We start from the raw sequence: 14,625 nt of genomic DNA, 5'->3' as shown, positions 1-14,625 counted from the left end.
ATATTGCATGTAAGACAACACTACTAAATCTCCAAATGTAAACAGTATTAGAAACCCTTGCTTTAGGAACTTGAACGGTATTTACTTATTACTGAAACATAACACAACTGGCAATCTCTCCTGCAGAAGAAAAAATAAAGGTATCTCAGAAGGTTTCTCAACTAATCCTAAGGATTAGTAAAACTTTGCCACTCAAATGATGTTGTTTCAGAAAATTATCTTCTACCTGGGTCTCCTCAGCTAGTTCACCATGATACGGGGTTGCTTATAGTTCAGCCACATGTAGCCACAAACTGGGTATTTGGGTATTTACATGCAGTAAATACCCAAAGTCTCAGCCTAAAATGAGGTTAGAGGAGGGAGGGAAAGACATCCAAAGATAGCACTGGCACATGTGAATCAAGAGAATGTAAGCTTATGGGGAAAACAGAATTTTCCAGTCCACAAATGTAAATACAATACATACCAATGGGGTGGCGGGGGTGAGGAAAGATAGGTTTTCTTGAAATAATATTTGATCTCCTCTTACCAACAACTTTGTCATCAACTTCTACTTTGACTTTCTGATTAGAGTAATATAGATCACATGGTCTCTTTAAATTATATAAACCCAGGGGCACCTGGATGGCTCAGTCCATTAGGCATCAAACTCTTGATTTTGGATAAGGTCATGATCTCAGGGTCTTATTGGGTTTGCACTCAGCAGGGAGTCTGCCTGCGATTCTCTCTCCCTCTCTCTCTGCCCCTGCAGCCTGCATTCACTCATGCACTTATTCTCTCTCAAAGAAATAAATCTAGGGGTGCCTGGGTGGCTTAGGGGTGCCTGGCTGGCTCAGTCAGTTAAGTGTCTTCCTTCAGCTCGGGTCATGATCTCGGGGTCCTGGGATCAAGTCCCACGTCAGGCTCCTTGCTCAGCAGGGAATCTGCTTCTCCCTCTCCCTCTGCTCCTCGCCCATACTCGTGCTTATTCTCTCCTCTCCTCTCTCAAATAAACAAAATCTTTAAAAATAATTTTTTAATAAAATTAAATAAATCTTTAAAAAATAAATAAATTACATAAGCGTATTTACAATAGGAATACAATGACTCCATACCAATGTTTATTAAATGCTAATTTTGGATAAATACGTGCATCAAATCACTATATTGTACACCTTAAACTTACACAGAGTTAGGTGTCAATTATATCTCAACAAAGCTAAGGGGGAAGAAAAATGCTTCTAGGATAAGAACTGGAGGTGAGTGGAGAGAAAAAACTTAGTACTGTAAGAACCCAAAGAGAGAGAACTTTCATTTAATGCAGATAAATACAGAAAATAAAAGACATTATTATTGAAATTTATAAGCTTAATACTATACAATTTTCTGAAGTGATCATGTTTTATTACCTGATGTCGTTTGATAATATCCTTCAATTTGTTAGCCAACTTCAGATCAATGTCTGGAATGAGGTAGATGTTGGGTCTGGTCAGACAATTGTTCTAAGGAAAAAAAAAAACCAGATTTTGAAATTCTCTTGGTTTTGAAATGATGTCACATTATTAATGAATTACCCTAACGGCCAAAGTTGACATTAAAAGCCATAGTGTTTAAAACGGGAAGATGCTTTTTAGTATAGACTGCAGAGGTCTCATTTCAATATAAAACCTAGGCGTTCAAAAAGCCACTTAATGCCATCCTCAGATCCCGTCTCTGCAGCTAAGTACACCTGGGCAAAAAATGTTCAGAATCACAACCTAAAGAAATTCCTTTTATTTTTCTTTAAGGTACCACACTCACATACTGATACTTCTATAGCCAATCTTACCTGAATTGACCTTAACAGTCCAAATCTAATGTAGTGTTTCCATCGATACCTTTTATTGGGTGAGAGGGGAGAGGACCCCAGGGGAATGCCATTTTGGCTCATTATTTAAGTTACTTATAGTTCCTCTTTCCATTTCTAAACTTACAAATAGCAATAATTAAAACATGCATATTAACTCCTCAAATCATCATTAAAAAAAATCAGTGAACCAACCACAAAAATTGTTTCTCTAGCTAGCAGTTCATGAGACAAATTTCAGGCATCAAGTTAATGATAATACCTAGCTGAATCTTTGCCAGCTGCCTCTCCCCAAGAAGGCCAATTCAGTAATCATTAAAAATTACCAATCAATAAAAATACTAGAAAGAAAAGAAGAATACTAAGTGTTCTCTCTTCCAGATTATACCTAGTTAGGGAAGTAAGATCTGTATTAATGGTACAACCCTGAAACAAATCTTTAAAAAAAAAAAAAGAAAAAAGACTATATAAATGAGTAACCAGTAGATTGAGAGTGTTTATATTAAATATGAAAGAGATTCAAATAACGGATTAAGTGAAATAAAGAAAGAAAGAATCAGGGCATCTGGGTGACTCAATTAATCATTTGACTCTTAATTTTGGCTCAGGTCATGAGATCAAGCCCTGTAAGATTCTCTGTTAAGATTCTCTTCCTCTCCCTCTGCCCCTTCCTATCACCCTCTCTATATATATAAGTATCAAAATAAAGAAAATACCACAGATTATTTCACAAGATGTTTAAGATCAATATTCTATAAACGACAAATTTTAGTCATACTTTATAGCTCTAATTCCCCAAAACCCATAAAAATAACAGACCAGATTTCAGAAAATCTTTCTTCCTTTGATCTTTTGGCAGTCCAATAATGCCAATTTTAGAACTGAGAGTATATTAAATGGAAAACAATTTTAATAATTAAACTCTCTGAGTTACCTGCACCAATGTTTTCTCAATGTTCATAAACATTTCAACATTCCGATCCATTCGGGATGGATTCTGTAGATCAAACCTACGCCTAAAGAGAAGAAAATCATTAGTTAATTTGTCTTCTACCTTCAACAAAAGTGAAAACTTAGTGTTAGCACTCAACGCAAACGAACTGTAAAGACGTGGAAATTAAAACAGAGCTCTACAAAACATATGAGGGTATTTTCTCAGTGTAAGAAAACAGTGTCAAAATCTTCATAAAACATTAAATACTATGACATTAAGGTCCACTCCAGTCAAAATGAAGAACCCTGGGGGCGCCTGGGTGGCTCAGTTAAAGCCTCTGCCTTCGGCTCAGGTCATGATCCCAGGGTCCTGGGATCAAGCCCCGCATTGGGCTCTCTGCTTCGCGGGAGCCTGCTAACCCCACCCCCACCGCCTGCTTCTCGGTCTACTTGTGATCTCTATCTGTCAAATAAATAAATAAAATCTTTAAAAAAAAAAAAAAAGAAGAAGAACCCATTCCATGAAGTATCCTGTTTTTCTTAAGTCTAAGATATTTTACATCATCTAGAAAAGGAGTCCACACATCCAAAGGCAGTGAACTATTATACCGTTCTTCAGGTATAAGGAAAATTTATCTGGTTTCTATATGCTTAAAAGTCATTTGCTCAAATTCATCAGTGTCTGTGCTCTCCTTGGTCCTACTATTGTCCTAAATCTGGTAAATTCATCTATTTACCTTTTCTCGCTCCCCAATTTTTTTATGTAAATATTCAAGCATAACATTCTAATGTTGTCTGTCTAATCTCACCCACTTCCGTATGATTCAATATTAATAAATTTGAATGCTTCTTTCACCATATCTTTTATTCAACACTTACTTTGATTTTTGCCCCATTTTAATTCCAGGCAAAGTATAGCTCAGTAATAGAGAGTGTGGGCTGTGGAGTCAAGCTGATCTGGGTTCTAATCCTGACCCCATTTTTATTTATGTAGTCTGGAGTGATTTACTAATCCAACGATCAATTTCTTCATGAATACAATGGCCCATTACAGTTTTTTGTGAAGGTCAAATGACATATATATGTTAAGGGCTTAAGACCGGTCTGTTTAGCCTGTAAGTGATCAGTAATTGTTAACTATGGTTATAACACTTTGTTTTGGTTTTGGGCTTTTTTTTTTTCTTTAAGATTTATTCATTTTGAGAAAGAGAGCAAGGGGAGGGACAGAGTGAGAGGGAAAGAGCGAAAGAACTCTCCAACAGATTCCCCACTGAGTGCAGAGCTTGACACAGGGCTCAGGCCCAGGACCCTGAGATCATGACCTGAGCCGAAATCAAGAGTCAGCTGCTTAACCAACTGAGCCACCGAGGTGCCCCTATGGTTATGTTTTTAAATCATTACTACTATGTGCTAGCTAGGACTAGGCAGTCTGAATGCAGAGCTCATGCTCTACCTCTCAGGTTATCCTGTTTTATTTAACCAGGAGATGCACCCCACACTTCCAACCATTCTTCCAAACTCTGCAGCCTTTCTTGTATGTCACTACCTACTCTGTGGGCTTGATACTATCGCCTCCAGGGTCTGCCACAAGCCACGTTCCCTATGAAGCTATTCCTGTCTTCTGCCATGCTCCTAATACATCCCGTGCACATTGCTGTTAAAGCCCCACAAAAGAATCATGTTGTTGCTAAGACCGCTCATTAGATGCCTTGAGGGCAAAGACCAGGTTTGTTTAAAACTATTATATACAGGAGCGCCTGGGTGGCTCAGTGGGTTAAAGCCACTGCCTTCGGCTCAGGTCATGATCTCAGGGTCCTGGGATCGAGCCCCGCATCGGGCTCTCTGCTCAGCAGGGAGCCTGCTTCATTCTCTCTGCCTGCCTCTCTGCCTACTTGTAATCTCTGTCTGTCAAATAAATAAATAAAATCTTAAAAAAAAAAAAAAACTATTATATACAGCCCTAGTAGCCAGCAGAATGTGTGGCTTTAGGGACACCTGGGTGGCTCAGGCAGTTAAACATCCGACCCTTGATTTCAGCTCATGTCATGAGCTCAAGGTCCTGAGACTGAGCTCTGTGTCAGCTCTGTTCTCAGCATGGAGCCTGCTGAAGATTCTTCTTTCTCCCGCCCTCTCCCTCCGCCCCTCCTCACATCTATCTTTAAAAAAAAAGGTGTGGCTTTATAAAGCACACCACTCAGGAAATTAGTATGTATTTTGATTAAGCTTCAATTTGGAAATTAAGGAAAGCGTCCAATAAGCCACAGAAATAATAAATAATTTGGAAAGGAACTAGTTATAGCTTAAAAAATGGCCTTTACATGTAAGAGGGACCTTTGTCCCAAGTCAATTAAATCAATATCTTGATTTAATCTTGGTACACAGAACTTAATCCTTAAGTCCCATTTTTTGGTTGGTTAGTATCTTCCTTTCCTAACTTCTGAGGAAGGAGTAGGTCAGAAATGCCAAGCAATCTGCAACAACAGAATAACACATGCCTGACTGTCACAACCCTATTAGAGCAAAGGGACTTCCACTGGTTCTTTCAGCACAACACAGGGAGAGAAACGGGAGTGTCTCCTCTTTCCAAAGAAGAGGTCAGTCTTTCACAGGCTTCTGATAACGAACTATACCCAGAAATGTCTTACTTCAGAATTGCTTATATAAGCCTTTACTCATATTATTCACAGAGAAACTGCTTCCTTAGTAAATGATTCAGATGAGACTGAAAGGAATTATCACTCTCAGAAATCTGAGAAATAGTTTGAAAGTACTCATTAAACAAATTAAAATAAGGTTGCCTGGATTTACCTGCAAACAAAGATTAAGAGCTAAATGATTCTGGTAAACAGAAAAAGAAAATTAAGAATTTACTCTGCCTTTCTAATTACTGGTGAGTTAAATTTCTCAGTATTCCAGCTAATAAATGAAGTAGGAATGACAGAGTAACAGTCTTTTACGAAAAATTACCTAAAAAACAGTAAGCACCTAAATCTATGTATTAGAATACCTACTTTATAATTTTTTCAAAATTTAAATGCTAAAGCTTGGTTAAGCTGTAATGATAGCATGATTCGAGGCACTGAACATCAACATCAGTCTATTACAAGCAGAAACAACCAGATACTGTATGCCTCCATGCCTCCCAGAGGGAGGAACACAACACTGTCTATTAAGCACTACTGACCACCCCCCCCACACCGAAAAAAAAAGCTGAATCAGACTAAGCATCTAGCTCTAACTCCACTTTACTAGAAATTTAGAAGACTATGTTAAATGATACCCTAGGGAACATATTAGCAAAATCTAGAACACAGTAAGTCTACAAGACAACTTACTTTTGTAAAAAAATAACTGGCAAGGGTTAGAGGGGGAAGAGAGACCAAGGAGGAAAACTATTAATTTTCTTTATTTTTTAAAGGGGGAGAGGGGCAAGGAAAAAGGGAGAGAGAATCTAAAGCAGGCTCCATGATCTCATAACCTTGAGATCATGACCTGAGCCAAAATCAAGAGCTGGAATCTTAACCTATTAACCCACCCGGGTGCCCCAATTTCCTGAAAGAGACACATCAACCAAATGTCACGTATGAATCTTCTTTGAATACTTATTAATATAAATTAATTTAAAAATACATTAATATAAAGTATGAATTAACATAAAAACCATCCATGAAATAATCAGGGAAGCTTGAACACTAAGTAGGTATTTAATAACACTGAAAAATTATTGATAATTTTCCTAGTTGTGACAATGACACTGTTATAATGCTTTATAAAAAATCCTATTCCAGGACACCTTGCTGGCTCAGTCAGTCAGGCCCCTGACTCTGTCTGGATCTCAGCTCAGGTCTTGACTCAGGGTCATGTGTTCAAGCCCCAAGTTGAGCTCCACACTGGGCATGCAGCCTGCATATAATAAATAAATAAATGGATGAATGAATGTATACAAAGACCTAAGCTCTTTAGCCACACCTGGCTGGCTCGGTAGGTAGAGCATGCAGCTCTTGATCTCAGAACCCCATCTTGGGCACAGAGATTACCTAAAAAAAAAAAAATCTCATGAGGTGCCTAGATGGCTCAGTTGGTTAAATGTTCAACTACTGATTTCAGTTCAGATCATGATCTCAGGGTTGTAAAGATCAAACCCTGCATCCCTTAGAATTCTCTATCCCTCCCCCTCTTTCCCTCAAAATCCTATGCTTTTAAAAAAAAATCCTATGCTTTTAGAAACAAAAAGTGAATATTTACAAATGAAATTACATAAAGTTGAAGGTGCATGAAGGTAAATGGCAGTTCATTATATTATTCTCTCTTTCATAGTTTATATTTTCCATAATAAACTAAAATGGTTTACCAAGGATTTAATAACACAACAGAGTAAAGCTTTTTCCTGATTCAGCAATATGCTATGTAAGCAAAAAAAGTATTTAAAATATACGGATATCGTGAAAACTGAAACAGGGTACCTGAGTGGCTCAGTCGGTTAAGCGTCTGACTCTTGGTTTCAGCTGAGATGGTGCTCTCAGGGTCATGAAAGCAAGGGTCAGGTTCTGCCTGAGGGTCTCTCTCTCCCTCTCCTTTTGCCCCTCCCCCACTCGTGCTCTTAATTAATTAATTAATTAATTTAAAAATCTTGAAAAAGAAAAACTGAAATAAACTCAAGTAAATATAGTATAACCTCTAGTTGAAAGATTTAATCTCTTATTTTGAAATTACCAAGAGTATTTAAATTTTACTTTATACAATATAGAAAAATGCTCAAACCTACACATAAGGGAAATGCAAATTAAAACTAAAATTATAAAGCCTTTTGAATCTTAATGCAGAGAACTAGAAGAGACAACACGTGAACATGTAATTCTCTGGCTTTTAAAACGTTTGGTCATTTAAAATGTAAATATGAGCACTTCATTGATGGCTTACTAATTAATAATGAGTCTTCTGCTTTGTTTCCCTCCAGCAATCTGCCAGGCAATGTCTCATGGCAGCCTTTCAGTCAAAGGCAATACTGTCTGTCAAAAGGGCCCTCATTAGCTTTACTGCTCCAATTCTGTGCCTCTTGCGAGATTATCGTTAGGGATGTTCCCTTCTCATCCTCAGCCTCAGACAGAAAATATAGTCGAATAAAAATAATCAACAAAGGATCCTGGAGAATGAGTTTAATTCCTTGGAAAGTGGTGTGAAGGGCTTCAGAAGCAAACTTGGAAAGGAAAAGACAAAAATGAACTGAGCTGGGAGCATGGCGAAAAGCAGACAACAGTATAGCAGAACAGTTTTGTGGGAAGTTGGCCTCAAGCATAAGGGGGCTTTGTCTAATAATGGCAAGCTACAAAACCATGGAGACCAGCAACAGAAGGATGGTCCTATATGCCACACTCCAAAAGGGTGGCAAATAGGCTACAGATAAAATAGCCTGAAACAGGTAGGCATACATGCAGGGAGGGAGGTCCACTACGTAGAAGCAGACGGGGATAATTAAAGTGGTTTGGATTCTTGCTATATTATTTTTAAAAAATTTAAAAGCTAGATGGCCGTTTTAAAATATGCTATAAAAAAGATAATACTTCAGCCTGGGTGGCTCAGTGGGTTAAACCTCTGCCTTCCGCTTGGGTCCTGGGATTGAGCCCTGCATCAGGCTCTCTGCTTAGCAGGGAGCCTGCTTCCCCCCCTCTCTCTGTCTACTTGTGTTCTCCGTGTGTCAAATAAATAAATAAAATCTTTAAAAAAAAAAAAAAAAGATCTAAACCATGTTTGTGCTAGAATGATAGCCTCACTACCCAGCATTTCTCAACGTAAGGCCTGACAACCATTTAGAGTACTTTTTGAAAATAAAGATTTTCAGTTTTCATACCACACTTAATAGTTAACAACGTATATCCATGAAGCCCAGTAATCTATATTTTTAAAAGTATTCCAAGTGGGGGCACCTGGGTGACCCAGTCAGTTAAGGGCCTGCCTTCAACTCAGGTTACAATCCCAGGATCCTGGGATGGAGTCCCACAATGGGCTCCCTGCTCAGCGGGGAGCCTGCTTCTTCCTCTCCCTCTGCCATCCCCCACGCTCCCCACTTGGGCTCACTGGCTACCTCTCTATCAAATAAATAAATAAGATCTTAAAAAAAAAATAAGTATTCTAAGTGATTCAAGTGATCCTAAAGTTTGAAAGCCATTACCCGAGACTTATTGTGGTAATATCTAAAAAATGAAAATCAGAAGAAGACTTCAAAGGCAAGGAATAAAAGCTGAACCACCAAGTCTTAAAGTAGAAAGAAAAGTAGGTCTGAGCATATCTGCAAGAAATAAATGTTGGCAGCAAATTGTGTCACAGGTAAAAATAAAAGGCCACTTCTCACATTAAGACAAATCCTAAACTTTGTTAACTAAGCCTAGGTTCACCACTGTCAAGCAAAACTAATAAAACACAAAATATTTTCAATCAATCATCTCTTTAAAAGGCATGAAACAGATTACAATGCACAGTAATCTGTACAGAACTGTAAGAATAAACAGGATTCTAATCACTCTCCAGGAGGACATTGACATTAATTGAGTTGAGTTTGGCTGTATTTAATCTCTACTTCAGGAAATGTTATCAGATTTCCAAAGGATGTCAAAATCCCCCTGGTTTGGTATCCCTCAGTAATATAAAACTATATGTAATATTAGCCCAAAGTTTTCTCCTTTAACGTAAACCTACAAATAAGGTACTCACTTCTGACTATTTAGAGACATGCAGAAAGATCATATTCACACACTATGGAATCTTAATATGTATTGTCTGTTCAGTGTTCTCACTTAGCTTCGTAAGTGATAAGCCAGCTTGACATCACTGAAAGCTGAAAGAAAGCAGGAAGTAAGAAAGAACCAAACAGAAAGAGAAAAAGAGAAAAAAGAGAACGTTTGGCCATTAGAAGGGAATGAGCAAACTTTGGAGCTAGAATGTGAGGTTAACCAGAGAACACAAACGAGGTTCACAGGGGTATGCTGGGCCTGGGGAAAGCTGGAGGCACTGTCAAGATGACAGGCCACTATTCAGACTTCCAAATGGGTGGGTGGTCACTAAAATATGCACGGTCAGACTGTAAGTGATCCACTCCCTGCAAGCATGTAAGTCTGGGGGAGAGGTGAGTGTGCACGGCAACTAAGTGTCTAATGACACCAGAAAGGGGAGGATTCTGGTACAGTGAGTAAAAGACTTGGAAAAATTCTTTTTTTTTTCTCTAAGATTTTATTTATTTATTTGACAGAGATAGAGAGATCACAAGCAGAGAGGCAGGCAGAAACAGTGGGAGAAGCAGGCTCCCTGATGAGCAGAAAGCCCAATGCAGAACTTGATCCCAAGACCCTAGGACCACGACCTGAGCCAAAGGCAGGCGCTTAACCCACTGAGCCACCCAGGTGCCCCAAGACTTGGAAAAATTCTTACTCCTCACTCCTCTTAAAGTCTTCAACTTTAACCTTTACTTCTTTCTTGGCCTCCCTTTTAATTTAAAGACATCTTAACTTTACATATCCTTCTAAACTCTTTCACCTAAAAATATTCCATTGCACTGGTGCATGTTCCAGAACAAGCAAGTTCCAGAAGACGTGACTTAGGAGAAGTCATCTCACTTTGAGACTGTCCTCAAGTACACATCAGGATTTAGGACACAAAATGAACAAGAAAATAAGAGAGTCCCATGTGGGAATCTAGAGCTAACAGTAGGGTATGAATCATATCCGAGAGTAGTCAGTCAGACATGCTGTCTATCCTAGCTCAGGGCACACCCTGTGAGAGTCCCAACACCACAGCCCGAAGCAAAGGTGCGAAACAGCAGCCACATCTGGTGTCAACACTCTTGTGCTCATTGAATCAATTATCCGCAATCTATTAAGCGCCCCCCCCATAAAAAGTTCAGCAAATACGCAAAGTCTGTATCACTTGCTATCCACTGTAAATAAATCATTTACTTACAAACTTGTCCTATTTATCAATGTGAGCACTTACTTGCCTTTTCCAGCCTTATTTTTTTTTTCCAGCCATATTTTAAACTACCCAAATTACATGTGTTATCTCCTAGAAAGATGCTAAGACTGCAATTCACATAAACACAACTAAAACCTCAAAACGACTTCAAGTCAATTCCCCCCCAGCACACCCTTCAACCCCGGCCTGTGAAGGGACTCCCCGCTACCCCTGAAGTTTGGAACCATCACCATGAAACCCTCACTAGTCTCAGCAGCTGAACGTCCCACACAGAGATGGCAGAAACCCCAGAGCTCAAGAGATAAAGCAGCAAGAGAGACAGGGTGAGAAAAGGGAAAGAGGAGAGTGAAGGGAAAGTGCAACCCTCCCAAGAACAGCAGCAGTGACTCTATCCTAGCTGCACCACTGCCGGAGGAATGGTCTGCACTCCTGAGCTGGGTTCCTCTCGTCTGTGCCCCGATGACAGCACACTAGACATCTCTCATTCTGAAGGCCTGGCTCATGAAAACACTTAAACTGCTGTTTTTTAGCACAACGTTACGTTCACAATACCCATTTATATATTTCACAGTGAGCCAACCATCTAATTTGCTAAGAATACATACTCATCTATTATCTAGATACAACTATATTGAGAAGTAATTTGCCTAATAAATAGAATAATTGTTCGAGATTTCTCCTGGATGTAGGTACAAAGTAAACCAGAAAACCAAATAAAGCTTCAACTTTGCACACTAATTATAATGTGCTTTTAGAATTCTCTAACACTATACAAAGAAGGCCAACGATTTAACATTAAATAACATAAATATCACATCAAGACATACAAATAAACACAAAAACTTACCATCCCTGTTCATTTTTATACTTGTAAGCAGCCCCAAGAATGTGACACAAGGTGCCTCCAGCTTTGAAATCCATGAAACATTTTGCCTAAAAATGACAGAAGTTACACATGAGAAAAATAAAAGTTCTGACAAAATTAGTCATGTCTGAATTCAAAGTTTTATAAAGTCAAAATTTATAAACTGGTAGCTTAACCTCATTATATACTTCCTGGAACCAAATAAGGTATAAGGAAATTTTTTCCAAAAGTCAATTAAAAATTCTTTTAATTCAATTTATTACTCTTTTAGTAAATAGTCTCTTAAAAACAAGATATACAAAAGAAAAATCAAAATTTTCAGCAGGAAACACTAATGGACAGAAAATATTGATACACTACAACCTCCACTGATAAATATAAAATGTGATTTTTTAAATGTATAAAATCCCAGTAAAACATAATTTCCAACAATATGATTTTCCTGTAGAATAAGAAATATTAGTATGCATTAGACTTTGTTCCCAAATTAGGTCCCTCACTTAAGTTATGCAAAAATTACAACTGAACTCTTGTGATAATATTTTAATGACCATGAAAACACAGTGTTAATTGTATGTAAAATTATAGCTAAAATCTGTGCAACAATTTGAAAGAGATGTGCACTTTATGGATTATAAAAGTAATGATCAAATAAATCAAATACTGAATGACTTCTACACTATGGAAGTAAAAGTTTCATATAAACTGATCATCAAATATGCTAATAATATGAAAGTATCAGAAATACAGCATGCACAAGATGGGATCGGGAGGGAGACAAACCATAAGAAACTCTTAATCTCACAAAACAAATAGGGTGCTGGGGGATGGGAGGGTAGGGAGAGAGTGGTTGGGTGATGGACACTGTGAAGAGTATGTGATATGGTGAGTGCTATGAAATGTGCAAGCCTGACGATTCACAGACCTGTATTCCTGGGGCAAATAATACGTTACATGTTAATAAAAATAATTTTAAAAATAAATAAATAAAAGAAACAAACCCCTCCAAAAAAGAAATACAGCATGCATTTTTTTTCCTTCAAAATGATTCTTACAAAATAATATAATGAAAAGAACTCCACGATGTCAAACACAAGAAGGCAAAAAACAGAACAGTGGCTGCTAGGGGTTGGGGAGAGAGTGAAGAGTTATGTTTCAATGAGTTCAGAGTTGCAATCTGGGAAAATGACAAAGTTCTGGAGATGGAGGGTAGTAACAGTTGGACAACAATGTGAAGAATGCCACTGAACTACACACTTAAAGTTATTAAAACATTTTACTATAATGAAAAAATAAAAAACATTTTAAAAAATAAAAAATACTTAGAAAATCATTAAGATGAGCTCTTCCAAGTCATTCTGGTTTTCCTGCTGCTTTTTAAATATATAGGTTTGAGCTCCTAATTTCTTGCCCAATACTATTCCCAGTACACCCCAAATGCTGCATTACATATTCCTAAAAGCAAATACATCCAGGTGCAATTCTTACCATTGACAACATGTTATTTATCTAGGAAAATGAACAAGTTATTAAAATCTTCTGGTGTTGGCATAATGTGCTGGAAGGTATCTACAAGAGCAGAATGAAACAGTTCTACTGAGCCTTCCCTGAACCTGCAGAGGCTGGGCTGAAATGTTCTAACTACACAAGCATATCACTACTAAGCACATGCAAACCACTCAGCATATATCTCTAATATGAACTCCTTGAGAACAGGAACAATATCCTACTCAAATCTTTAACATCAGTATTCAACAGAGTGCCTGACAATGTAGGTAATCCATAGAACTTTTTCAATATTTCAAGTATACTAAAATAATTTAAAAACTCATAGCTGAAAAAACAACCCAAAAAACACTCATAAGTGTCAAAAAAAAAAAAAATCATAGCCATGCTACATATTGATCAGACCAGAAAAATAAAACACCTATACACATAATTACGTAATTTAAAATTAAGGCCAGTTTCTGGACAGGTTATAAATTTGAGAAATTAAAATATCAGATATATGCTCAAGACAGACACATTAACTTCTGTCAACCACTACAGGAACAAGTGATAAGTGAAGTAGAAAATGAGACTTCAGGCGCCTGGGTGGCTCAGTGGGTTAAGTCGCTGCAGTTTAACTCAGGTCAGTTTAAACTGCTGAATGATAAAATTTGAGCTATTTAAAGCTATTTAAAGCAGTTTAAACTGCTGAATGATAAAATTTGAGCTATTTAAAGCTTATATTTTAGTATGAACTAAATGAAGGTTAAGACATGCTTTAGAAAAAATGCACTGATTTCTGCATTATGTGTACAGTGTTGGACACTGTACACACTCGTCCTGGGATCGAGTCCCGCATCGGGCTCTCTGCTCGGTGGGGGTCGGCTTCCTCCTCTCTCTCTCTCTGCCTGCCTCTCTGCCTACTTGTGATCTCTCTCTGTCAAATAAATAAATAGAATCTTAAAAAAAAAAAAGAAAAAAGAAAATGAGACTTCTATGCTGAGTGAAGTAAGTCAAGCAGAGAGAGTCAATTATCATATGGTTTCACTTATTTATGGAGCATAACAAAAAGCATGGAGGACATGGGGAGTTAGACAGAAGGGGGTTGGGGTAAATTGGAAGGGGAGGTGAATTATGAGAGACTATGGACTCTGAAAAACAATCTGAGGGGTTTGAAGTGGCGGGGGGGTGTGAGGTCGGGGTACCAGGTGGTGGGTATTATAGAGGGCACGGATTGCATGGAGCACTGGGTGTGGTGAAAAAATAATGATACTGTTATGTTGAAAATAAATAAATTTTTAAAAAAAATAAAAATACAATAACTAGCTTAAAAAAAAAAAAAGAAAATCAGACTTCTAATTTTCCAGAGGTATCATCTGAATAAAGGGAAACCCGGGAACCTGTCAGGGGCACCAGTTCCAGTAATGAAGGGCAAAAAGGAAAACACAAGTCCATAAAGATGTGACAAGAAAAAACCAAAAAGGGACACTCACCACACATCAAGGATTCTTAGAGCCTAAATGGGAATGGATTTGGGACTCTGGTCCTAAGG

The 14,625-nt window shown here is 37.9% G+C and overlaps 1 protein-coding gene across 3 annotated transcripts in view; it reads right to left on the bottom strand.

Moving 5' to 3' along the window:
* SMARCC1 (SWI/SNF related, matrix associated, actin dependent regulator of chromatin subfamily c member 1) overlaps window positions 1-14,625 on the bottom strand; it is a 171,960-nt gene that overhangs the window by 132,321 nt on the left and 25,014 nt on the right. For all 3 annotated transcript variants that reach the window (XM_045080557.1, XM_045080560.1, XM_045080565.1), the window contains exons 3-5: window positions 11,568-11,653; window positions 2,760-2,841; window positions 1,389-1,481 (exon numbers count right to left, since the gene is read on the bottom strand). In XM_045080557.1, coding sequence (XP_044936492.1) covers window positions 1,389-1,481; window positions 2,760-2,841; window positions 11,568-11,653 — 261 coding nt within the window. The remainder of the gene's footprint in view (window positions 1-1,388; window positions 1,482-2,759; window positions 2,842-11,567; window positions 11,654-14,625) is intronic.

Source organism: Mustela putorius, unplaced genomic scaffold, assembly GCF_011764305.1.
Source record: "Mustela putorius furo isolate JIRA1106 unplaced genomic scaffold, ASM1176430v1.1 tig00000095_pilon_pilon_pilon, whole genome shotgun sequence".
NCBI lineage: Eukaryota > Metazoa > Chordata > Mammalia > Carnivora > Mustelidae > Mustela > Mustela putorius.
Note: the sequence above shows the minus strand (reverse complement) of the source record. Positions and strands in the feature narration are given on the sequence as shown.